The sequence below is a fragment of the Vulpes vulpes genome, chromosome 12, assembly GCF_048418805.1.
Source record: "Vulpes vulpes isolate BD-2025 chromosome 12, VulVul3, whole genome shotgun sequence".
NCBI classification, from domain to species: Eukaryota; Metazoa; Chordata; class Mammalia; order Carnivora; family Canidae; genus Vulpes; species Vulpes vulpes.
The window spans coordinates 84,882,390-84,908,756 of NC_132791.1; the positions used below are offsets into that span (position 1 = coordinate 84,882,390).

Below are 26,367 nucleotides of genomic sequence, written 5' to 3' on the forward strand. Positions count from 1 at the left end.
TAATTTCTCCTTATCATGACTACAACAATTACCTTCTTTCTTTCCTCCAGGAGCTACCAATCACTGGGGGAAGGAATTGTGTGGTTTGCTATCACTGATGGGGTAACAGGATGTGTAGAAGAAACAACCATGGTCTTCAGTCCTTCATTCATTGACTGGCTCACTGAATATGTTGGTTTCATTCATGCAGTTAGTTTCCACTATCTGCCAAACACAATGTGCATGGGTAGAAAATTAAGGGGGATTAAAATATATTTATTTCTTGCCCAGCCATCTTGGGAGGGGCTTGAAACAGACCCTGCTCAATCAAGCCAGGGAGTTGTTTTTCTAAGAGATACACACTTGCATTGCCAACATGCCTCCTTTATAGCTTCTGTTTACTCTCCTATGGATCATTTCCGGGGCCAGCTTCTCACCAAACAGGGGGAAAAAAAAAAGCCAACATTTTCTTTTTATTGCAAAGAAGTTTAACGAGTCTCTGCATTTATTTTTTAAAGATTATTTATTTATTTATTCACAAGAGACCCATAGAGAGAGGCAGAGACCTAGGCAGAGGAAGAGGCAGGCTCCCTATAGGGACTTGATCCCCGGACTCCAGGATCATGACCTGGGCCAAAGGCAGATGCTCAACCACCGAAGTGCCTCAAGTCTCTGAATTTTGAAACAGGAAAACCAGAATGGGAAAGATCAGGGAATCACACAAATAAAAGAACACCTTACATTTTTTACAAAACCGGAAAAAACATACAAGCTCCTGATCAGCCAATGGATTCCTCCAAAGCCTCTTAGTAAGGTCCCAGGGCAGAGAAAAAAGGCAAGCTGTCTTCAGCTGGACTTGCAAAAGGACCTCACCCCAGCCTTCTACACCTCAGCTGGTTCCTAAGACCCAGTCACAGAGACAAGTCATGCCTTCCCAAACATGTCCCCCTCCCCCACCGCTCCTCTCCTGTGCCACCGTTCTGCTGCTCCCACTGCCTCAATGGTCCTGCTCGGCACTGCTGCACCCATATTCTACATCTTAACTCCTCCGAAAGGCTGCACCATGTCCCCAGATCAGAGGTAGCCTCTCTTTACCACCTGCCATTTACTCCTTGTCATCACCACCAAATTCAGAGTGGGGTACAGGAGGGTAAAATAAACAACCACTCGTAGAGAGGACAACCCCCTTTCCATCTGCCCTCACCACTCTGCTCCTATCACTTCTCGGGAGCCTCCTTGATTTGTCTTGTGACACAAATATTTCTCCTCTAAGTGGGAATCTGAAGATAAGAGGCAAGGACTCATAGCCCACTATAGTGGAAAAAGTGTTTGGGCATCAGAGAACCTTAATTTGAGAGTCCAGCCCCTTAACTGACAGCCTACATTGCCCTGGGCAGATGACTTAACCCATCTGAGGCTCAATTTACTATCTTCTAATACACGAATTCATCCCTCCTTCTTCATTTGCTGACTTAAGGAAACTGTGCAAATGTGTTTCGAGCTATGTTCTGCGCTGGCTGCCAGGGCCACACAGATGAGACACAGATTCCTCAGCGGGCCATGATCTCCTTCAGGAACAGACAGTTGGGCAGCCGGGGACAGTCCAGCACTCCAGGACACCAGGCAGCAGGGAACTGGGCCATTTAGCAGGGAAGAACCCAGTGGGAACTGAGGCCACGGGGGAAGTCTAAGTATATCTTGAAGGCTGGCTCTGTGCCCTGACTTGGGGTGCTGGTGCTGGGTAAGGACAGAGCCATAAAATTGTAAGAGTCTGAATGTTGAATGGGACCAGGACAGATCCCTATTTCATTCTCCCATCATGAAGTGTGAACTCTCTTAGCTAAAGGTGAGGCAAAGACCCTTTGCCGAAAACAAGCGCTCCCTCCCCTAACTCACTCCATGACCCTTCCTAAGCTTCCATGCTGTTGGGGACATCTTTCTTTTTTGTGTCCCCACATTGCCCTTTTGCTCTTGTTTAGCCTATGGAGGAGGTGTAGGTCAAATGGATGTTTCTAGGAGGTCCCCAAGGGCCACTGGAAAAAGAACCATGGAGACTCCACTGGCTAGGATACCATAGCCTGGGAAGGGTTTCCATGGACCTTCCGTCCCTCCATAAAATATACATGCTGCTCTCCTTGGGTGCAGAATATATAAAGAACTCTTACAACTCAAAAATAAGAAAAATACTCCCAACTTAAAATTGGCCAAAATATTTGACTAGACATTTTCCCAGCGAAAATATGCAAATAGCCAGCAGGATATAGGAATATGCTCGACATCAATACTAATCACGGAAACGCAAATCAAACAAACCCACAAGGAGATACCACTTCGCATCCACGAGGAGGATGGCCATCACCAAGAAGACAGATAGTAACAAGTGCCAGTGAGGAAGTCGGGAAATCAGAAGCTTCCTACACTCCAGTGGGAATGTAAAATGGTGCAGCTGCTATGGAAACAGTTTGGAGGTTTCTTAAAAAGTCAAGTATACATTTGCCATGTGACCCAGCCATTCCACTGATAGCTATCTACTCAAGGGCAATGTATGTCCACAGGTGCAAATGTTCATGGCATCATCATTCATAATAGCCAAAACATGAGAAGAAACAGCCTATAAGTCCATCAGCTGATGAATGGATAAACAAAATGTATCCATACAACAGAATATTATTCAGCAAGAAAAAGAAAAACAAAAGTACTGATACATTCTACAACATTGATGAACCTCAAAAACATCATGCTAAGTGAAAGAGCCCAGCACAGAAGACCAAGTACTGTACAATTCCACTTATATGAATATCCAGAAAAAGCAAATCTCTAGAGACTGAAAGTAGATTAGTGGTTGCCTAGGGCTGGAGATAGGAATGGGAAGTGAGTACGAATGGGCACGAAGTTTCTATTTGAAGTGAGGGAAATGATTTAAGACAGAATCGTGGTGGCAGGTGCACAATGCTGGAAATCATTGAATTGTGCGCTTAAAATGGGCGAATTTTATGGTATGCAAAACTGTACCTCAATAAAGCTTTCAAAAACAAACAGGTACAACTGATCCTTAAACCACGCAGGGTTAAGGGGTTCCAGCACCTCCTGTGCAATAAAAAATCCACATATAACTTTTGACTCCTCCAAAATTTCACTACTAACAGCCTACTGTTGACTGGAAGCCTTACCAATAATATAAAGAGTCAATTAACTCATATTTTGTGTGCTATATGCATTATATACTGTATTCTTATAATAAAGTAAGCTAGAGAAAAGAAAATGTTATTGAGAAAATCAAGAAGAAGGACACCTGGGTGGCTCAGCGGTTGAGTGTCTGCCTTTGGCTCAGGGTATGATCCTGGAGTCCCAGGATTGAGTCCCGCATCGGGCCTCCTGCATGGAGCCTGCTTCTCCCTCTGCCTTTCTCTGTGCATCTCATGAATAAATGAATAAAATGTTAAAAAAAAGAAGAAAGAAAGAAGAAAGAAAGAAAGAAAGAAAGAAAGAAAGAAAGAAAGAAAGAAAGAAAGAAAGAAAAGAAAGAAAGAAAGAAAAGAAAGTTAAATCTGAGTAACTTTGATGTTCTTAACTACCAGCAAAGACCTAGGTGGCAACTAACTTTAACCAAAGACTGCTCTGAGAGGCCACACCCTCACTCCCGGAACTAGCTCTGTAGGGTCCAAGACAGGGGACAGAGTAGAGCAAGGGTTCACACAGCATCAGAACCGCTGGGGAGAAGTGGGGCCTCCAAAATGCAGATTCCTGGGCTCTGCTCTCAGCAATACTGATTCAGTGGTTCTGGGTATTCCCAGCAGCCTGCATTTCTCAGAAGCACACTTCAGAGTAAAAGGACCCACACTTTGAGAAATCCTATGATAGAGGTGTACAGGAGTGCCCTGGGAGCAGGTGCACGCACAGGGGCTAGGGTGGGGCGGGGGACGTCAAGAAAGGCAGATACTCAAGTGAGCCCTGGGAAGGAAGGAGGCTTTTAAAGTTTAGTTAGATGCTAAGCCAAATCTCCAAGGATGAAGAGGTGTTATTCGGAAGACAGGTAAGTAAGGTCAATACTTCCCTGAGCCTGTGCCTAGCATGTGCCAAGCCACGGAGGCATTACAGCTAGAAAATATTTATTGAGCATTGACTGTGTGCCAGAAGCCATCTAAAAGCACACGGGAAAACCAGGGATTGATGAGTAGCTGGCAGGAGTGGTGGACAAGGCTGAGAGGAGATGTGGGGATTTACTACTAGGTGGCAGCGGCCTGGGGAAGGTGTGAGAATGAACGAGAATGCAGGCGATCTAAGACAGGACTACAGGATCGGTAGGGCCAGGGGGGAAAGAGAGCAAGAAGGCAGGACATGTAGGACGCCTCCCCCTGGGGCTGGGCGGTGCAGGTGCAGGTGCCAAGGCTTGCAGGTGGCCGGCAAAGACAAGGAGCTCCGCTTTAGACTTTGAGCTCAAAGTGCCTACGGGGGTGACAGCTGGTGGCTGCAAGGAGCGAGGGGAAAAGGGGGGCTCCTGGGGTAGAATTGTATCACCTGCCTAATAATAACAGTCATGGGATTTGGGGAGAGCTCTGAGGAGATGATGAAGTGAGCTTTGTAAACTGGAAGATGATGCCCGAGCATCCCTGTTCTAATTTATCTCTGAGCGCCCCGCAGGCCTCCTGGGGGTTGTGCACCTAGGATGCGCGGGTCACCCCCACACGATGACCAGGGACATCTCACACACTGTGCTTCTAAGGCTATGCCTCAGCACACACAACAGCAGGGACATTCGTACCTGAGAGCATGAAGGGGGGTCGCATTTGCTACGGTCCATTACTTCTCACGACTTGACTAAACACATTGCCCTTCGCTAAACCCTGTAGCGTCGGCGTTAAGAACACTGTGAAGACTGAAGGCAGGAAGGTTTGCTGGAATCCCTTCTGATCTCAAACGTGCTGGCATTCACTGGAAGAGTTATACACAGCTGAAGAGCAGATTCAGCAACTCTCTTAAAAGGAGAACCCCGAAAAAAAAGCAGAACCCCAATTATTAATTTTCAAGAGCTGGGCCAGTTTTGTGCATGGACATTTGTAACAAATGCAGGTGTGATCACTTGACTTCGAAGAGCCAGGTTGATGGATTTGGCCCCAAGATCCCTCTGCTTCTTCATGCATCTCCAGCATCCCCTTCCCCGGCGGCTACGTTCATACTTAACTTTGATTTATTACTTTTAACAAAATTGGTGTTTTCAAACAGAGCTGTGGACCACCAAAACATTGCAGCAGCTGCTTTCTCCTCCTCCTCCTCCTTCTTTTTTCTCTTTAGACCCAGAAGCCCAAAGTAAGGACTGTATAGAGAAAGAGGACAATGCAGAACCAAGACATTGGGGGGGCCTGGGGGACAGGGATCAAAAGTATCAAAAGGAGGTATCGATCAAGAGGGAATTGCCCGCTCCAGCCTCGCTCTAAACTGTTCAAAATTCAAAATGCAAACTCCCTGACTCTGAAAGATAAATAGCAGTGGGTGAATTGAGGAAAGTGATCAAGACTTGAAAAGGAGACTTATTTGGGAATGTGTTTTGTGTTTTTTTTTTTCTTTTCTCTTCAGGGTTGACCCAAAGTTGGAACTATGCAGGGGTTCAGGCAACAATGACTCTGAGAGCAACCTCCTCTTTTTGGCCAGAAGACCTGGAAGGAAGGCCCTGCAATGGAAAAATGTACGGAAAGTCCAGGGTCATGCGTGTTGGGGTGGGATTCATTTTTGTACCCCAAGAGTGGCTGTAGCCATGGAGCCGCACCACAGAACAGCAAGCAGCAGCAGAAGCAACGAAATGCTTCTCTGGTGTTACTGCCAGAAGAGCAGGGTAAAGAGGTCCCTGTGGTCCAAAGAGTGTGGGGAGGGAACACCTGGGTGGCTTAGTGGTTGAGCATCTGCCTTTGGTCCAGGGCATGATCCTGGGGTCCTGGGATCGAGTCCTGCATTGGGCTCTTATGAATAAATAAATAAAATCTTTAAAAAAGAAAAAGAAAAAGCTCCACAAAGAATGTGGGGGAGAATCCATCTGTACTATGTACTAGCATTTTCCTCCTCCTTTCTTCTCAATGCTCAGCCCTGAGGACAGCCCTGGTCTCCGGGAACTATACCATGGCAGTGTGAGCAGCTGAAACTGCAAGAGAAACCCAGTCTTTCTGGCCAGAAGCCCAGGTAGGAGGAAAAGGCTCTGGGGACAGGATGGTGAGAGAGAAATCCCAGAGAAGACTGTGCGGGAGAAAGAGGTCCCTTGATCCTGTGCATGAACCAGCACAAGCCCCAGGCTTGCCCAGAGCTGCGCACGAGTGGGCCAGATCCAAAGGCTTTGAGATCCAAGTTGCAGTAGAAGCCATGGCTCAAGTCCACACTAAGCCCTAAATAGTGATTCCACGGGACACAAAGCAGCACAGCAAAGATTTTCAAAACTGCACTGATGTTGGAACCACTGCCCACAGAACGCAAGACAGAACTGGGCTGACTGCCTGGTAAATGGAAAACAACAAAAACAACAACAAAATACACGCAAGGGACTGGGGGAAATGCAATCAGTTCTCAAGAGAAAAAACAATCCGCAAATGGTAACCCCTAAATGACACAGATGTTGGAATTATCGGACAGACTTCTAGGAGCTGTTTTAATGATGTACCGGGAGATAAAGGTAAACATTCTTAGGATGAATGGAAAGACAGAAGTTCTCAGCAGAGGCACAGAACCCATAAAAAAGAAACAAGTGACTATTTTGGAGCCAAAAAATACAATGCAAAAAACACACTGGATGAGCTCAATAGCAGGATGGCGATTGCAAAGGGAAGCTACAGTGTACCTGATGGTATCAATATTATCCAACCTGAAGAACAGAGAGAAAAAGAATTGAACAGAGCTTAAGAGGCCTGTAGGACAATATTAAAAGGTTTAATATTAGTGCCTTGGTATCCCTGGAGAGGACAAAGAGATTGCGGTGGGAAATATACCCGAAGAAATAATGAGCAAACGTTTCTCAAACCTGATGAAAACTACACACTGACAGATCCAAACAGTGCTGTCTGGTTAATAATATACACGGACATGCACACACACATAACTTACAGTAAGTGTCTCCAAAGGGGAGACCAAGAAAGATGAGAACAGTGAGGATATAACCACTTAAAAAGAAATAAAACCTGATAAGCTATCATTCCCTTTTGAGAGGTGTCATAAGCATCAAGACCTTTAGTTCTTTTTTTTTTTTTAAGATTTTTATTTATTCATTTGAGAGAGAGGAAGAGAGAGAGTGAGTGAGAGCACAAGCAGGGGGAGAGGCAGAGGGAGAGGGAGAAGCAGGCTCCCCGCTGTGCAGGGAGCCCAATGGGCTCCATCCCAGGATCCTGAAGTCATGACCTGAGCCGAAGGCAGATGCTTAACTGAATGCAAGCCACCCAGGTGCCCTAAGACCTTTATTCTTAAACGTCTTCCCTAAATCTAGCAGAACTAGGAGTCACTAGAACCCTGCCAATCAACAATTTGGTTCCGTTATCAACACTAAACGTGCAGACACCAGTTCCCTTATTACTGACCGTAGTTGATACTTTGGTCTGAAAACAGAGGAAGGATAAGCTACAAAAAGGATTTCCAAAAAAGGATTTCCAAATTTTCAGTCATAAATATCCAGAAAGCATTCTGTAAAACTCTCCTGCCCATTTTTAGATGGACATGTAAAAAAAAATCTTACCAAAATGTAGATGGCTACAGAGAATGTAACCTTTAGCATTCTGCTAATATTGACCCACAAAAATAAACTGATTTCTCATTCTCATACACTGAAATTCATATTCATTTTAAAAAATACACCATACACCCACCAACAGGTGTGACTTTTTGACAGTCACAAATTTCTCATAATTACATTTTCTCCTCGAACTTATGTTTCCATTCCTCTTGCCCTATAGAAATGTATCCTAGTTTTATTTATTTTATGCTTTAATGCCTTTTATTAATTATTCTATCATACTTTGCTGCATCAAAACTATGTTTATAAGCCTAACTTTAAATTCAATGGCAAAAAAAAATGCTCTCCTGATTGTTACCACTGTAACTCTGAATGCAACTTATCAAATCAACACAAATACCACAGAGATTGATAATTACTAATGTATATGAGAAGTAATTTTTATTGGAAAACCTCTCTTGAGCACTTTCATTTCTCAAATTTTTCATGCATATGTGGATGAGTATATTTATTACTAGAATGAGTCAAAGTTGACCATCAATTTCTCACCTTTTGTTTTTATCAGAGTAAATGCTGGAAAACTATGTCCACATAAATGAGAAGATGGGAATGGGTGCCATTTTGTAAGAGAAAGGTCACTTCATTATTTGAGTTCCTGAGTATACTAAACATCACATGGTGAAGAAATATCAAAAATTATTTGAATCATCAATGTAAGGAGAAACTGGGATGATGGACTCGTGAGCACCCTATCTGCTCATCCAACTGGCTTATCTCAGCCATTCACTGTCTTTGACGAGGGTCATTTACAATTCTGTAGACATAGTAGTTAACTTGTAGAAAACTGATTGGAAAGTAGGTAATTATTGTCCAAAAGCATGTAAGTTTTATCCTCTGGAAGTTCAACTGACTTTCCTCTCTCACTGTGGAAGAAGCCAATTCAAAACCAATTAAGCAAATTCATTTCAACCTTCCTCTCAGTGGTCTCCTTTGAACTGACTGTAGACCTTCCCAGCTCTCTCATTTTTTTAGTATGTTTAAAAGTATTCATTTTGGGAAGGCTGGGTGGCTTAGTTGGCTAAGTGTCTGCCTTCGGCTCAGGTTGTGATCTCAGGGTCCTGGAATCAAGCCTGGAATCAAGTGTAGGGCTCACTGCTCAGGAGGGAGTCTGCTTCTCCCTCTGCCTCTCCCCCTGTTCATGCTCTTTCTCTGTCTCAAATAAGTATTTTTGAAAATGTTCATTTTTCATTTGTACAAGAATCCTGATTTCATTCTTTTCTAAGTTTGTCCTTTAATATCAGTTTACAATTTGATTAGATTGATCTTCAGTTTTGTATGTGTGTGTGTGTGTTTTGTGTGTGTGTTTTGGGAGGACATTTAGAAAACACTTGATTTGCGATGTCCAGGCATTCGCTTTCAGAATGATTTCAGAGAATCATTCACTTTCTTACCCTAAAGCTGATATTCTGAAATGTCTCCCTTTCTGCCTTCCTCATCCCCTAGTTATTTATATCCTTGGAGAGTGCAGTTTAGTAAAAAATAGGTTAGAAATAGGCCTTTTTAGTAAAATGAATTAGGAAGATGGATTAGAGATATAGTCATTTCTTAGGTAAAACGAGAGAAAGGCACTAATGGAAAAAGAAGATGAGAGAGAGAACCTGCATCTCTGTGGCACACCTGCTCTCAAGAAGACTAGTCTTTGAGAAAAGGACAAAGGGAAGAGGAGGATCTGGAAATTTACTTTCTCAACACCTGTGTGCATGTACCTGGAGGGAAGTCTTTGAATACAGTTAATGTAGACAGTTTAAAGATTGTTGGCCTAAAATAAGAAGCACAAAAATGAAATCCACCCCTGATTCTATCCAATCTAGACTCATCTGCATTAGCAAACCTCTTTTTAAACATGTTCAGTAACTGGAGAACTTGTATTAGATAACTGTCCACCTTCCACTCAGAAGAGATGCTGAGGGAAGAAGAAGAGCCAGAGGGCTGTGCACAGAGGGAACTTTGAACAACAGAGAGCACCACGAGAGCAGAAAAGCAACGAAGAAGCAGAAATGGAAATGAAGGAGGAATCAAAATGGCAACTTTAAGAATTTTGGTTAAATACCTGTGAACCTGCATCGCACCACTGAAAATCTGCAGCCACAGCTTCCAGCATTCTAGAAGACGATACCAGAAGAAACTGTGTGTGGTCTACCAAACGCCAAACAATCAGTTAGACGGACTCTTCTTCCATCAACCTGCTCACTAGACCAGGTATCGGGGTTCCCTGCCACTGGATGGGTATGAGCCCAAGTCCCAGACAGTGTTCAGTGGATGCAAAGACGACCCTCATATCTCATCAATCCCTTACCTACACACTCTGGGCTTCTAAATGGAGAATATGTAAAACGGACAGCCTTAACTACACATCACACTATAATCGGTCTGGAAGCCTATTGTACCAGGTTCTGGAAAATCCAACTGGCTAATTATCTTAGCGTGGTCCACTTTGCTTCTTGTTGCCTTAGAGTAAAATAATCAATTTATTTCATAAAAATCCAATGATTCTGGGGTACCTGGGTAGCTCAGTCGGTTAAGCATCTGACTCTTGGTTTCAGCTCAGATCATGATCTCAGGATTCTGAGATCGAGCCCCGAGCCAGGCTCCCGATTGAGCACCACGGAGTCTACTAAAGTTTATCTCTCACTCTCGCTCTACCCCTCTTCATCCTCACTGGCACTTGCTCTTTCTCTCTAAAATAAACAAATAAATCTTTGGGGGGAAAAAATCCAGTGATTCTCCTCTGAATAAAACTAAATGCAAACAGGTTGGAACTAATGGTGACTAGGACCTTAGGAGATCCTTTGAGACGTGTGTGCACAGCCAGGGACGCCTCCTGTTTATCATTATCTTCCTTATCTTATCTTCCTTCCTTGGTATTACTCTTTGCCTCCCTAGCAACCTTCACTGTGCTGGACCTAACAACAGTCATCCAAATCATCCAACATAGGGGAATGAAGACATAATCAACAGATCCCAGAGTTTCTCTGGATTTCCACATGGACTGATACAAAGTAATAAGGGTTATTTTCTTAGCATACTGTGTACTACTACAAGGTTTGTCTCTGTTGTCTCCAGCATCTTGCTTCACCAGGGACTACCCCCGTCTTCAATACTAAGGCAGAGACACCTGGCTTCAATTTCCAGACTCCCAGGACCCTCCTGCTCTTTTTTTAAAAAAAGATTTTTTTTTATTTATTTGAGAGAGAGGGAGAGTGAGCATACGCAGGGGGGAGGAACAGAGGCAGAGAGAAAAGTAGGCTCCTACCAAGCAGGGAGCCCAATGTGGGGCTCCATCCCAGGACCCTGAGATCATGACCTGAGCCGAAGGCAGATGCTTAACCAACTGGGCCACCCAGGCGCTCCTCTCCTGCTCTTTAATACACTATCAAAACTAGAATGATTTTAGATCACACTTGTATAATGGCCTTTAAATTCTGAGAAGCTAAGGAGTATAAGACTCTCAAGGTTACCTAACTTATCCTTTCATTAGATAGATGTGAGTTTTCATGTTGGGATTATTGTACCTTTTCCACTCAGTTAAGTGGTCAACAAGAAACCAGGATTATGATCCCTGGGTGGCGCAGCGGTTTGGCGCCTGCCTTTGGCCCAGGGCGCGATCCTGGAGACCCGAGATCGAATCCCACATCGGGCTCCCGGTGCATGGAGCCTGCTTCTCCCTCTGCCTGTGTCTCTACCTCTCTCTCTCTCTCTGTGACTATCATAAATAAAAAAATAAAAAAAATTAAAAAAAAGAAAAGGGATTGCATTTAAAAAAAAAAAAAGAAACCAGGATTATTAGATGTCTAATTAATGAGCCAGGTCACGTGACATTATTACTATTATTATTATAAATCCATAATGATCGAAAGTTCTTTCTCTGATCTTAGAACACTTGCTACGTTGCTTCCTATATAGGGCTATATCCTAAAAAGGAAACAGTCTTCTTACATAATCGCTCAGCAAAAAATGTTTCCCATAAGTCAGAAAAGGGTCTACTTAAGAAAAACAAGAGTATGAAACTCCCCTGGATATAAAAGCTTATGTAAAAAAGACAAACATTGTGTGATGTCACTGATATAAGTCCCTGAGAATAGGCAAATTTCTGGAGCCAGAAAGTAGAATGGTAGTTGCCCCCATTCTACTGGGGACGGAAGAATGGGGGGTTATCATTTGCTGGGGACAGAGTTTCAGTCTGAGGAGGTTAAAAAGTTCTGGAGATGGATGGTGGTGATGGTTGCACAACTCTGTGAACATACTGTCTCTGAATTGTACGCTTAAAAATTGTTATAACAGTAAATTTTATGTTATGCATATTTTATCATAATTAAAGCAAACTAACAAAAGTTAGAAAATCCCTTATTAATGGCCTCCACTGACCTCACCGGGCTCCCTCTATTCCTAGGTACAAGTAGAAATACCCAGGATGAAATTCAAAAGCTCTCAGCCTGCGTCAGGGCAGACTTAGAAAGTGCCCACGGCTAAAGGCCAGGTTTCCAATTGGCTTGTTGTTACCAGAATTACCAAACTAAGTCACATTAGAAATATCAGACTGGCCAGCAGGGAGACACCTACAAGGAACATGTGAGTAAAGTTTAGAAACCACAATGGGCTTGCTGAAAGGCATGTCCCTTTGACTTCATAAAACTGTCCTCTGTCCCATCCTAAACCCAAGTGATAAAAGGGAGTGAAGGTGCTCATGATGTAAGGGGTCCTGCTGTGAAATTCAGCTGTATAGTTTGAAACTTGTGTTTTTCCACACTTCTTAGGTTATCATGTAATAGATATTGCAATTAGAATCTAAATGGAATGGGAAGACAGGATCTCAGTTCTATTCACTCGATTTGGGAGAATAAAGAAGCTGGGGATATATCATCAATGTGTAAGTCAGAAGGAGAATGCACTTTTTCTTTTCTTTTTATCATGAAAATATATGATCCAGTCACATTCACACAGAAGAGCTCTTGCACATGTGTGCCAAGACACACGGAAAAAAGTCTTCGCAGAAGCACACTTTGTAACAGCAAAACATGGGAACCAACCCAAATGCCCACTAAGAGAATGGATAAATACGCTGTGGAGGATTTGCCAACATGTACTATGATGCTACCTGCCACTACAAGGACAATTCTGAAAAACTTAATTTGAGTTTCTTTAAAGTAAGATTATATACACCCTTTTTGTAAATCAAAAACTAAGAAAACCTAAATAGCACATTCTTTAGGAATACATACATATGTCATAAAACAGTCTCGCAATAAAACCAGGGGTTAACACAAAATTCAGGTTGGAAGGGACATAGAGAATGGCACAGAGATACAACAGTACAAAGTAACAATATAGTGGGATCCCCCCACCCTGGTTTCTGTTTATTCTCTTTAACAGCTTTATTGAGATACAACACGTAGGAGACAAATCGCCCATTTGAGGTGTATGATTCAATGATATGCGCAATTATCACCACAGTCAATTTTAGAACATTTTCATCAGCTCAACGAAAAACCCTATAGCCTGTAAACTATCACCTCCCTACCCTCAATCCCCAGCCCTAAACAACCACTCATCTACTTCCTGTCTTTATAGATGCCCCTGTTCTGCATGTTTTCATACGAACAGAATTTAAAAAAATATATTTTATTTATTAATCCATGAGAGACACACAGAGAGAGGCAGAGGGAGAAGCAGGTTCCTTGCATGTTTGCCAAAGTGGGACTTGATCTCAGGACCCAGGGATCGTGACCTGAGGTGCAGGCAGATGCTCAACCACTGAGCCACCCAGGTGTCCCTACTTTCCCAATTTAACCAGCAATCTCCATCACCACCTTCAGGTCACAAACACTATTCCTTCTAGAATTGCGTTGTTTGACCCCTGCTGGGCCTCACAGCATTGGTCACGACTCCACAAGGTTCCTTCCAGGTCATACTCAGTAGGCAGGAGGGACAGTTGAGGCCCCTGACTTAGCTTTCTAGCTGCAGAACTGACCTCAACCACTGAGCCACCCAGGTGCTGCCATAGGAACAGACTTAAACAATTTGTGGTCTTTTGTGACTCGCTTCTTTCACTTAGAATAATGCTTTCAAGGCTCATACATGTTTAGCATGGATCACTACTTCGTTTCTTTTTTATGGCCAACTACTATCCCATTATATGGATATACCACATTTTATTTATCCATTCATCAATCAATGGGCATTTGGGTTACTTCCACCCAAGTAATAGCTAATTACTTCAGCTATTATGAATGGTGCTGGTATAAATATTCATGCATAGGGTTTTGTGTAGACATATACTTTCGTTTCTCTTGGATATATATACTGAGAGTGAAACTGCTCTATCATACGGTAACTCAGTGTTCAACTTTTGAGGAACTGCCAAACCGCTTTCCAAAGCAGCAGCACCATTTGAAATTCTAAATTCTACAACCAATGAGTAAGAGTTCCAGTTCCTCCACATCCTCACCAACACTTACCATCTGATTTGTTTTTTATTCTAGCCTTCCCAGTGGATGCGAAATGGTATCCACTAGAGTGGTCTGCTTTGTACCTCTCTGATGAATAATGATGTCGAGCATCTTTTCATTACTTATCGGCTATCTGTATATCTTCTTTGGAGAAATGTCTATTCAGATCTTTTGACAGCTTTTACATTGGGTTATTTATCTTTTTATTATTGAATTGTGAGAGCTCTTTATATATTTTGGATACAAGCCCCTAATTAGATACATAATTTAAAAATATTTTCTCCCATTCCATAGGTTATCTTTTCACAATTAGCCCTTTCTTAAGCCCAAGTTTTCAATGCAGTGATAGGATCACAGGTGGCCATTTGAACATAGTGGTTATAGCTTACATATACTTAACATATTAGTTTTACGTATAAAATATTACATAATTAACAAAACTTCATGTATAAAGATGTCTGTTAGGGAATATTCAAGACAAAACAAAACACTATAATGTCCAAATAAGTTAATGCTACTTTTGAACGTATGTAACAACTGCTGGATATGACTCAGGCACTCAGAGAATCTGGCCCATGAATCCAGTCAAAGGCTCTTCTTCAAACTATCACATAGCAAGTGGAAGTAGCAGACTCCTACCCACAGGAAAAACCTGCCCCCTTTCCCTCCTGTCTTTTTATCTCTCCCTCCTCTCCCAAGCTAAGAATCATTTTCACACTTAAAATACTTGAAAAAAACAAGAAGAATGTTTCATTACAGATGAAAAGTTCATGAACTTCAAATTTGTTAATACAGTGTAAAGTCTGGCAAATGTTTTGAGCCAAGAGCTAGAGAGTAAATACGTAGGTTTTTGCTGGCCATGCAGTCTCTTTAGGAGCTACTCAACTCTTGAAACCAGCTATAGACAATACATAAAGGAATGGTATGGCTGAAATTTACGGACACTGAAATTTGAAGTTCGTATGGTTTTCACCATTTCAACAATGAGCACCAAAAACCTCTTCCAACCAGTCATGGCCATTTCCTTCGGTCACCTTCCTGATTTCTCAATTTCTTTTTCTCTTTAATAAACATGACACCTTGATTCTAATTTAAAAGGGATTTTTAGATGTGGGAACTCACAGAAGAGTCTTTCTTTGCAAAATACTCTGTGTTCAAGAAGTCAGGATCCAGCCACACTCCACACTCAAGCTATTGAGTTAATTACTTCAAAAACTTTCACTATCTGGAGGCCTGGGTGGCTTAGGGTTGGGAGTCTGCCTAAGGCTCAGAGAGCCTGCCTCTCCCACTGCCTACGCCTCTGCCTCTCTCTGTGTGTGTCTCTCATGAATAAATAAGTAAAATCTTTAAAATAAATAAATAAACAAACAAACTTTCCTTGCTTGCTCCTTACATGCTGTTAGTCAAATACTGCTCCTGCTGAAAGAAGTTCCCCAAACCCCATCCTTGCCCTCAAGAGGCTTACCGTCTAGTTGGACTCTTAAGAATAATTTCCCCAAAGATCACTCCACTATTATCATCTCACATCAAGTGAGCTGGGACGTTTTACCAAGAATTCTAAGGCACGTTCCTTAAATGAAGAGAAATCCATACACTCAGTAAAGGAAGGGTACCTGTAAGCCACGGGGCCTGAGCCGCACAGCCTCCTGCCCTCCCACGACCCACAGAACCAAAGGTTCTTCATGTTTTGCTACAGGTTCCAGCTCCTCTTTGGCCCTTTGGACCCAATCCTCGTTTCACATCCTCAACAGCAGTCACTCATTCGCTCATTTTGCAGAGCCCCCGTGGAAAGGCCGCTCAAACTCGCAGCCCGCCGGTGGGGCCGCCGCCGCCCGGCCGAGAGCACAGGGAGGGCCCCCTCCTCTGCACCGGCTAACCGGGGCGCGGGGCGCGGGGCGCGGGGCGCGGGGCGCGGGCCGCCCTCACCGACAGCCGCGGGGAGCCCCGCTGCCCCCGCCCCTCGAGGCCTCAGCTGCCTTCGCATTTTTTTCAAGTGACTCATCGGCTCTGCTCAGGTTGGACAGAGACGCCAGGTCCGTTTCTTTCGCGCACTTTCCGATCGAGGTGCGGTGGTCGCATCCAGCGCGGTCACGGCGCTTCCCACGCCCCCCCCGCCCCCCGGAGGCCCGGAGCCCCCCAAGTCAGGACGGGCCCGGGGCGGCGGCGCTGGGCGGTAGGCCCCGCCGGACCCGCGCGCACCCCGGGGCGCCCCCCGGCCGCACGGGGCGGGGGCAGGGCGCCGGGCGCTGACCCAGATGGGCCGGCCGCCTCCCCCCGCCCCGCCCGCGTCCCCGCCCCCGCCCCCGCCGCGGGCCCCGGCCCCCGGCCCCGGCCCCCGGCCCCGCGGGCGCCCGCGCCTCCTCTCCCGCTCGCGCGCCGCCGCGCCCCGGCCCCTCTCCTCCCTCCCCTCCCCTCCCCTCCCCTCCCCTCCCCGCCTCCCCGCGCAACTCCGAGCGCCGGCCGCGGGGCGCCCCCGCCCCTGCGCCCCCGCCCCTGCGCCCCTGCACCTGCGCCCCCGCCCCCCGCGCGCTGCTCCCGCTTACCTGCTGGGGGTCCCGGGTCCGCGCCCCGCCGCTCGCACCTCCTCCCTCTCCCTCCTCCCCCCGATCGGAGCCGCTGCCGGTCACGCTGCTCCCGGGGAGAGTCGCCGGCGGCTTCCGGGAGCTCCAAATACAGACGAGCCGGGGGAGAGAGGGGGAGGGAGGGAGGGAGGAGGGCAAGGCCCCGCGGGTGGGGGTGGGGGTGGGGGTGGGAATGCAGGGGAGCGGGGAGGAGAGGGGGCTGGGCGGCGCGGAGGCCGGGGGCGGCGGGGAGGGAGGGGGGGGGGAGATGGGGAGAGGGAGGGAGGGGGGAGGGAGGGGGGGAGAGGGGGAGCGCCAGCCCAGCGCCCGGCCAGGAACGAAATGGGTTCGGCGCGTCGGGCAGCCCCGCACGAAGTCTGGAAAGATCCGGAGACTCCGGCCCGGATAGCGCGGCTCCTCAGACTTTGCCGAGAGGTGGGACGGGTCCTTAGCAAGCAGGAGACGGGCCGGTGCGTCCCCGAGCCCAGAGTATGAATAAGGGTCCTGGGCCTCGACCGCATAGCTAGGCGGGCAGCTCAGATGCGCTCAGACCTTGTCAAAACAAAACCGAAAAACATTTTCTAGGCTGTCTTTAAGTTATATCTTGCATACAGCATCTTTAAAAGAGAATAAATGCTCAGTTATTTAAAAACAAACATATCCCAGCGAAACCTGGGTGGCTCAGTGGTTGAGCGTCTGCCTTTGGCCCAGGGCGTGATCCTGGAGACCTGGGATCGAGTCCCACATCGGGCTCCTCGCAGGGCGCCTGCTTCTCCCTCTGCCTCTGTCTCTGCCTCTCTCTCTGTGTCTCCCATGAATAAATAAATAAAATATTTAAAAAACAAAACGAAAAATAAACATATCCCAAATCAGTCTATTTGTGGCCGTTTTCCCTCTATATATGGATTATAATTATAAAATTAGACGCTTTTTACTTTTTTTTGGTTGACGTTAGTAGAAGGAAAACATTGATTTTCAATTTTCATCATTTATTTCAATCTGAGAAAGTGGACTTGAAACTCTTCATTGAATAAATGCCAGGGAAATCATTATGGCGGGGGATGGTAATTGATATTTCTTAAAATTTTCAAACAAGCAAGAGGATGGCTCTAAAAAGCTAATATTTTCAATGTTAAAATTGCATCTAGTTTGTTTCTGTGCATTACAAGGCTTATCCTGACCCCATAGTCAGAACTTAAATGAAGGTCATTGCTATTACACATTACTTTTAGCCAACAGAGGAATGCATCTCTGGTCCCCTTTGTCTGAAAAGAAGGGAAACAAAGTGGCATAAACATTGATAAAAGGATGCATACGTTACATATATCTGAGAGCCAGTGCCATCCCTATCATGCCCATGCCCCGCATTTGGTGGGTATCTAATACATTTCTACTGAATAATGAATAAATGAATAAATAGATGGATGGAGTATATATGCATTTAGAATATTTATGTTCCAAGAATGTAAAATGTAATATATCCATAAGAACCAGTTTGTGCAGGTTTACAGGAAACGTCCAAGTATCCAGCCTAATAATACCTTTTTCCCCCCTGGCACTAACATCAACAAATACTGTGAGAGTATTTCCTTTAGCTGAGTATATTTTGCTTGGAGTATAAAGTATTATGGCGTATAAAGGCGAATGAGGCACAATCTTGCCTTTAGGTTTATAATATAGTAGGAAGAAGAAAGTATAAAAATATTGACAGTGGAAAGAAGACCATTAAAAAATGTCCTAAAAGAAGTAAGATGGAAGGTCTATGGTCGCGCAGACAAGAGGGAGGTTCCTTCTAGTACTGGGATCAGAGAATACAACCTGATGGAAGTGAGAGTTGAACTTTCAAGCAGAAATGAAACAGCACAAGTGGAGGATCTCGGTAGGACACTCACAATGAAAGGAACAGCAGAGACAAAGATGAAGAGGTAATAAAGTGTGCGACATGTCTGAAGGACAGGCGGTGACCGCAGCTGGAATGGAGAATTGCAGGAACCAGACAGAGGAGGAAGGATAGATTCTAGCTGTCTTAACCTAAGATGATTGACCCCTTGGGGATCTAGTCACAGATTTGGAGCAGAGCAATGTTAATGGTTAATTTGGTGGTGTCATCTAGGATTGCAAAGAGATAAGAGGCAGGGAAATCTTCTAAAGGATAATTCACTAGTTTGGAAGGAAATGTAATGAGCCTTAACCTGGTGCCTGAATTCTTCCTATAACTAATTTCACCTAACATAGCTTATGTCTGCTGCTGTATGCCCCAATGGGGCGAACCCCCAGTGAACTCTTTCTCCTAAACAACTCCCTAACATTTATTGTCCACAGTTTCCAACTAGACCAGAAAGTTCCAAGAAAGCGAGGATCATGTCTGTTCAAAGGTTTAAGGCTATGTCCCTGAGGCTGACACAGAAAGGTCATTGAGTACATATTTGCTGATACCCTTTCCTTTAACGGGATGAGTTCTGAATGTCGTGGAGTTGGAAAGAAGAGGATGGGAGCTGGGTTCCTCTAAATCTTTTCAGTCCTCCTTGAAATTCCAAGCCAATCCTGCCATTCTCCTTAGCTGATGATCTAATTATCTGCTATACAAAGAGACTGATGCCATGTTAGCTCTAGGCCTTCCACTTTTCTCCCTTCTGCCCCCAGATTTCTCCTCTCCTCTGCTCCGCTCATTGTATTTCATTTGGATTAATGTCCCCTTCCTTGCTGAAGCTAATAGTATTCTTGTCTTATTCCACCTTGGGCTCATGCTTTTGCATCTGAGCCTCCTCCTCTCCATTGGTTTTGACCCCTGGATAACACTTCTATTGCCCCAGCCATGTCTGTGTCTGAGAGCCCATAACATGGTAGTCACATGGGGAAGAGGAGGGGCCCATTGTTGGAATGATTCTTCTGTTCTTCTGCCTTTCAGTATATAGTATAAAACTCTTAAATTAATTCTTTTAGGGGAAGGGATTTGCTAGGATCTCAGTGGGGAGTTAGGTGACTCAGGATTGCAAAATTCATAGTCCACGAAGCTCCTACAAATATCCAATAGAATCCAGGCCTCCATGCCCCTCTCCCAGAACCTACTCCTGAGGTCTAAATTTACCTGTCAGTCTGACAGATGGAAAGCTAACCATCTGTGAGCTGGCTTGATGAAAAATCTCCCTTAAAGTGGTGTGGTGGATGGAAACAAACGAACCCAAGCAGACTCTCTTTTCTAACCAGTGTCCATGCCGGTGCATGAAAGAGAATGGGTCTCTGGATTTCAAGTGGTGCCCTGCGTGAAGTTATGCGAGGCCCCAGGTCTCTGTGAGGCCCACCCCACTGACATGACTGCTGAGACCCCTGAGACCAGATGATTGCCACCATGCTATTTTGCCGTAACCTCCTTTACCTGACTGGCAAGTGGAAAGCACCTGTGAACATAATGTCTTTTTCTGGAGCTTTTCTTGGCCCATGAGAAGGACAAGATGATGATGGTGTGTCTCCAAAATGCAAGCAGAGAATAATCACCATAGCTAACTCTGAGCACTTACCACGGGACAAGCTCTGTGCTAAGCATTTTATATGGATTAACTCCCCAGCCTTGTGAAGTGGCTACTGTTCTTATCTGCACTTTAGAAATGAAGAACCAAACATGGAGAGCTTTAAGCCATTTGCTCAGGATCACCAAGCAACACTGGTCGTGGGATTTTGAATCCAGCCACCCGGGCTTGACTTTGTACACTTAACCACTATGCTTTACATGAATAAATAGGAACAAACAGGGATGAATGAAACCTCCTGGTGGGTGGCTGCTTGGCTCAGTAGGAAGATCCCGTGACTCTTGATCTCAGAGTTGTGTGAGTTCAAGCCCCATATTGGGCATAGAGATTACTAAATAAATAAATAAATAAATAAACTAAAAAAAAAAAAAAAAAAAAACCCTAGCAGTGGATAATAATGCAAATGCTTACTACAAGACTAGAAATCTGAACAGTTGTGATAGAAATTAATTTCTATGCATCATCAAGAATATCTAGGAATAAAACTGATATCTTGCTTCTACTGAGCTGATGTATCAGGAATGAATAAACCCGACTAAGGAAATGAGGGAACTTTATAGTATCACAGTGTGAGCTGTGCAGAGAAAGAGGCAGATGAGTAATACTCCCTTGAGTTCGTGAGCTATGGACAAAGATAAATTATATAAGTTAAATGTCGCCCCATTTCTGTGATACAAATTCCCTTGGCAGAGGTAACAGTGAGTCATCGACTGCTTTGGATGAATGGATTCTTTACCCTTTCTTCTCAAAGAGGAAACCAGGGTAGCTCAACTCTGTCATCCTGACCTTCTGTCTTTCCATTGGAGCATTGGAAGCTGTGCCAGAGAAGTAAAAGACCTCAGAAACAAATTTTAAATATTCCAATCTTTTGCCATGTGAAGATCCTTAGTAAGGATTTCTCTCTTATCTACCTCCATATAGCCTGACCCAGCATTTATGAAAGAGAGAGAACTCTTTGATGGCTATGCTACATGATCTGGTTTTTTTCTGATATGGTGGAGTTATACTGAGCTTGCCTTTGACTGAGCAGCTACAAAGAATGGCAGAGCTGGCCCTGTCGCATAGCCTCTGAGACATCACCTCCATTGCCATCTTCCCTTCCACCACCGACCACACACGGCCCCGACCTCTTTTGGCCACACCTTGCTCTTGGTCACAAGAGCACATAGAAACAAGTTAGAGGTAGCAGCACATAGTCATCTTTTTTTTTTCCAATGTGAGGATTTTTAGTCATGATTGTGATGGTCTGTCCACCCACAGATGTGAGAGGTGAGGGAAGAGTGAACAGGGAAGTTGAGTGATGAACTATAAATAGAAGAAAGTGAAGGTGAAAAGTATCAGTTTCCCTCGCACCGCAGACACCCAAAATGACACTTGTTAGGTGTTCAGTGTACACGGATTTTTCACCTGGGATCTCTAGACAGACTTCAGGAATCTGTGAGCTCCATGTAATGTTTTAGGTTTCTGCATTTGGCTGAGAAGATGATCCATAGCTTTTATTATCGTTTTTCTGGAGTCAGCTCTGAAAAAAATCCAGATCAATGTCTAAACATTGATCAAAATATCCACGACTTATAGAAGTGCCAAATAGAGACAAGTGGTTCCTCCTGCATTTTCTTTCTAAGTCCCGCAGCAAAGCTGACATCTCCATTTCAGTTTAACACAGGCTCTGGTTCTTTCTAAAACCCAGGCACAAAGCAGCTTTGCTTAGCAGAATCATCCAGACAAATCGTATCTGGTCATTTTAACCGTTTGGGAATAACTTCTTTTTTTAAAGAGCATCTTGTGATGGGTGTCCCTTAACTCCAAAGGATGATTTACTAATTCCAGGCAATGAGGTGGGCATGGGGTGAGGTTCAGAGGCATTTGAGAAGACGAGGGGGGCTGGAGGACACCACTTAAACTACAGGGCATGCCTCTAATAACCCACTTTGTGGATAAGATGTCCCTGCATGAAAATTTTATGTGACTAGAAATAGAGAAGACCGCTGGTCTTAAACTTAAGGATTCTTTTTATATTCCACGAACTCTCTGGAGCTATACCTACAGACTCCAAGCCACATTAATCTCTTCCTTCTTTGAATACCTTCAAAATTGATAGTTTATTCATTAAATTAGAAAGAAATTTCCCTCTTAAATGTTTTTTTTCTGCTTTCTACTTTCCAAGACTTATTTGTATGTAAATGCCTAAAAGCAGAATCATATGTATCTCAAATTTATTTTATATCATTATGCAATGCTAAGGAAAAGGCTGCCCATAGTCTCTTCCTCTTGGCACATGTTAACAAATAGCCTTTATTCACCTGTGAGCCAGGTACCCTCGAGCTGGGCACACCTGCACAGCTATACATAGCAGCCCTAACCAAGGACAGTGCATGACATGCAATCAGTGATCAGTACGTGATTTCATTGATTTGCTTACTGAAACAAATCCAGACCTAAAGTCAGAGCTCATAAAAATAGACAAGTTTGTCCAAAATAGTGTGTGTGTGTGTGTGTGTGTGTGTGTGAAACCAAACTATTGCAAAAAAGTATTTAATGTATTTTTAAAATCCCAATTATTGTGAAGAAGTAAGATAATGGGCTTTGAAAAAAGAATAAGAAGAATAAGAGGAAAGCCCAATTCAAAAGTTTAGAGACAGCCTAAGGAAGAAAGATTATCCAAGAGAATTTAAGAGACCTGGAGGCTCCTGTTAACCCAGAATGAGTAGGAAAAAAAGTGCAGTATGGTATTTAACTCTTGTACTCTGAGTGTAAAGAAGGCTTGAGAAGATGAAATTGCCAGAGGCCAGTGGTTAGACAAGAGTTTATTAGTAAGAAGGCAAATTTATTTATTTTTCATTTTGATGTATCTGAGAATAGAGAACAGATAAAAATAATCACATTGTCCTAACACAATATGCAAGTATTTTTGTATTTGTTTCATTTCTTTTCATAACTGCTATGCGACATATTTTGCAGTTGTAAGTTAAAAGCAAAGCCATAATGTATAGCTGCAATAGTGAATTAGATTTCAGTGTTTAAAACAAGACTTTGTTTATTAAGTGGAATATTCCTGCTTCTCTTATGTAATTATGGCAGAAGTAAGTACTTAACACTATTGCTACATAGTATGGCAGCTTATGATGGCAAAGGAATAAAAACTGAGGGGGTAATGGAGAAGTCTACCTGGAATTTAGCCAAAATTAGCAACCCCCTTTTAAGTAAAAGAAATGCTAAAATATCCATCCACCTGGCACATGGAAGGCTCTCACTGGATATTGGTTGGACCACATATTGTGACACCCAACACTAAGGAGAACAGTCTGAAAAATATTCATTGTCTAGAAGAAACTTTCCTTCTTCAAAGTAAGTTTAAAAAAAACAAAATAAGTTTAAACAAGATAATAAAACATGGTCTCTCATGAATTTAATGTAATATACATGTATGTTTACTGAGTAATAAATACAGAATATGTTTAATATCTACAAAATAGTGAGTTGACCCACAATTTCATGGAATCTCTAAGACAGCAAGTGGAAAATTCTAGAACCGTAACTTTCCTTCCGAGGAGCTATCTTCCTTGTCAAAGCACCTGAAAACTTTATTTTTATTTTATTAATTTATTTGAGAAAGAGAGAGAGCATGAGCGGGCTGGGGGTGCTAGGGGTGCAGGGAGAGGCAGACACAGAAGCCAACTCCCCGCTGAGCAGGGATCCCTGGTGCTGGGCTTGACCCCAGGACCCTGAGATCATGATCTGAGCTGAAAGCAGACGCTCAACCTCCTGAGCCACCCAGGCACCCCCTGGAAACTTTCCACGATGAAAAACTGTGAATATCCAAGTTTCTGCTGTTTTAGCTCACCCCTCATCAACAAAACTGGAAGGATTAACTTCAAATAATTTTCCTAGCCAGAGATCATACTTGGCAAATACTGTTCTATTGATTTTCATGCATTCTTCAGGTTTTTTTTTTTTTTTTGCAACAATGCAATCTGGACTAAGTCTTTTGTAATGAGCCCGAGAAAAATAATAAGGCTGATTTAAAACTCGATCCTTCTTTCTGACACGTCAAAGGGTCTGACATCGACAAAAATATGATCCAGTTGTTTCTCATCAGATGTAAGGGATAGAGTCATGAGTTATTTAGGTGTCTGATCTCCACGAAAGGAAGATCTATGAGCCAACTTGCCCAATTCTGCTCAGAGCAGCGAGCATTTGCCTCCTCCCTCTCTCCCCCACACTTCCCATCCTAGATTATCTCCATCATCCTGTGACTGAAGGAGAAAATAACTCCCCAGCTGTCAGCGGCTTTCTCAGCTGCCAACACAAGAACCTGATCATACAGAGGGAAATTCTTGAATTAAGGAAACAGAGTCACCGTGCACACTGTGGGTTACACCATCTGGGCTTCTGGTGGCAGTCGTGGGGGCGGGGAGTACCTCTAGCTGCACCCACCAGTGCTCCTGAGAGGGTGTCTGAGGCTTCAGGAAAGGCTCGGCTTTCTTAGGTGATTCTTTTAGCTTCTGCATTACTATTTTTTTTGAATGAGATCTCATGTGGGACTAGACCATTAGCATCTGGGCTTTAGATGATAGAGAGAGAGCAGAACTTGTTTATCCTATGCCATTTCAGAAGTTCTCTAGGTCCTTTCGAATCTGGTAAATGGTTAGCGATATGGTGGTAGGAGGAAGAGGGCAGCTCTAAGTGAGGAGTGGGACCTTGCCTAGCCTTGGTTCTTTTCCCAGCTTCTACTTTTGAGGGATCAGTGGGGCTGGAGGCTGGAGAAACTAGAGGTGCAGAGAATGCCAGGGGGAGGTTGGATACCCATGGATCCATCTGGCAGTGCATGCATGGAGGAGGCCCTGAGGGAGGCAGCAGGAAAAGTGTAGGATGCTTTGCAGGGCACAGAGGATGGCCAGAGCCAGAGCCAGGGCCAGCCCGTCCTGCCAGCGTTGGTGAGAAAAGTGGCTGGCTGGGCTTCAGGTGCCACCCGGGGTGTGGAACCCACACCTGGCTAGAGTAAACACTTTCCAGTCCACCATCCATGACCACGTGACAGGTCTCTCTGAAAATAATCCTGAATCCGAATTGAAGGAGCCCAGGAGGCTGCACTTTAGATTTCCTGTTTAAAGAATAATAAAGGCATTCTTCATTTTTGAAACTTTAATAAGTATCTCAGTACAATTGTGTGGATTTCTCCTAGCAGTGATGAAATAATAGTGGATGAAAGAAACAATCAATGTAACCTCTGCAAATGCTACAAACTGGAAGGAGGAGAATTCTGTAGCACAGAATGGGACAGAGTTTCTATTTCTAGTTTCTGACATGAGGAAAAAGAAGGAGAATACTAGGGGCTTAAATCTAAGTTGACTTTGAAAAAAAAAGTGATGAACACCTACTTCTCACAGAAGCACGCGATGAAAATTCATCCTTCATTCAACAAAACCTGATCTTCAGACAAATCTTGAATAATTTACTATAACCTCATAAAAAGTGTCAAAGAGATCTGTAAAAGAAGACCAGGCTACCCACATTAAACAAATATTAACTGCAGAAAAGTTTGAATAACTGTGGGGTCCATCTAAACATGTTTGATGGTTATAAGCCTTCTGAAATTATAACCATACACTTGAAATTTGTTTGTTTGTTTGGGTTAGGTACATTTCTTCAGATTATTCAACTATGGAATAAGGCTCTTTTAGAAGCATGAAAATCTGATATTTTAAAAATCTGATAACTGTTTTTCTGTATTCTAACTTTGGTAGCTCAGAAGACATTCTATAGTGTCTGGTTTTTCCTGGATTCAGAAATTATACAGGAAGTCCGATGTGGTCATTTATAAGGATTGTAATGAAAAGTAACTCTAATTATAATCCTCTTACAATCTAGAAACAATTGATGTCAGGAAGTCCCTGTTTACTGACATGTTTAGTCATCGTCTTCTGGATTACATCTAACCAGAACCTGAATAAAGCTTCCTAAGAACAGCAATACCACAGCCTTTCATTTAATTTGATCTAATTCCAAATATCCATTGAGAGATTTTTACCCTCCCACCTACCCAAAGACAGAGAACTGGTTGCAAATTGGAGCAAGTGCTGACATAGATT

The 26,367-nt window shown here is 43.8% G+C and overlaps 1 protein-coding gene across 2 annotated transcripts in view; it reads right to left on the reverse strand.

The window, feature by feature from the left end:
* CAP2 (cyclase associated actin cytoskeleton regulatory protein 2) overlaps nt 1-17,446 on the reverse strand; it is a 140,678-nt gene extending 123,232 nt beyond the window's left edge. The window contains exon 1 of one of the 2 annotated variants that reach the window (XM_072729072.1): nt 16,731-17,446. Coding sequence is in view for 1 of the 2 variants with exons in the window: in XM_072729071.1 (XP_072585172.1) it covers nt 15,801-15,871 (71 nt within the window). In the remaining variant the exon portion in view is untranslated. Of the gene's footprint in view, nt 1-15,800; nt 15,951-16,730 lie in introns of those variants that run through there. The other variant, XM_072729071.1, reaches the window with a different exon arrangement.
* Nucleotides 17,447-26,367: the final 8,921 nt, after the last annotated feature.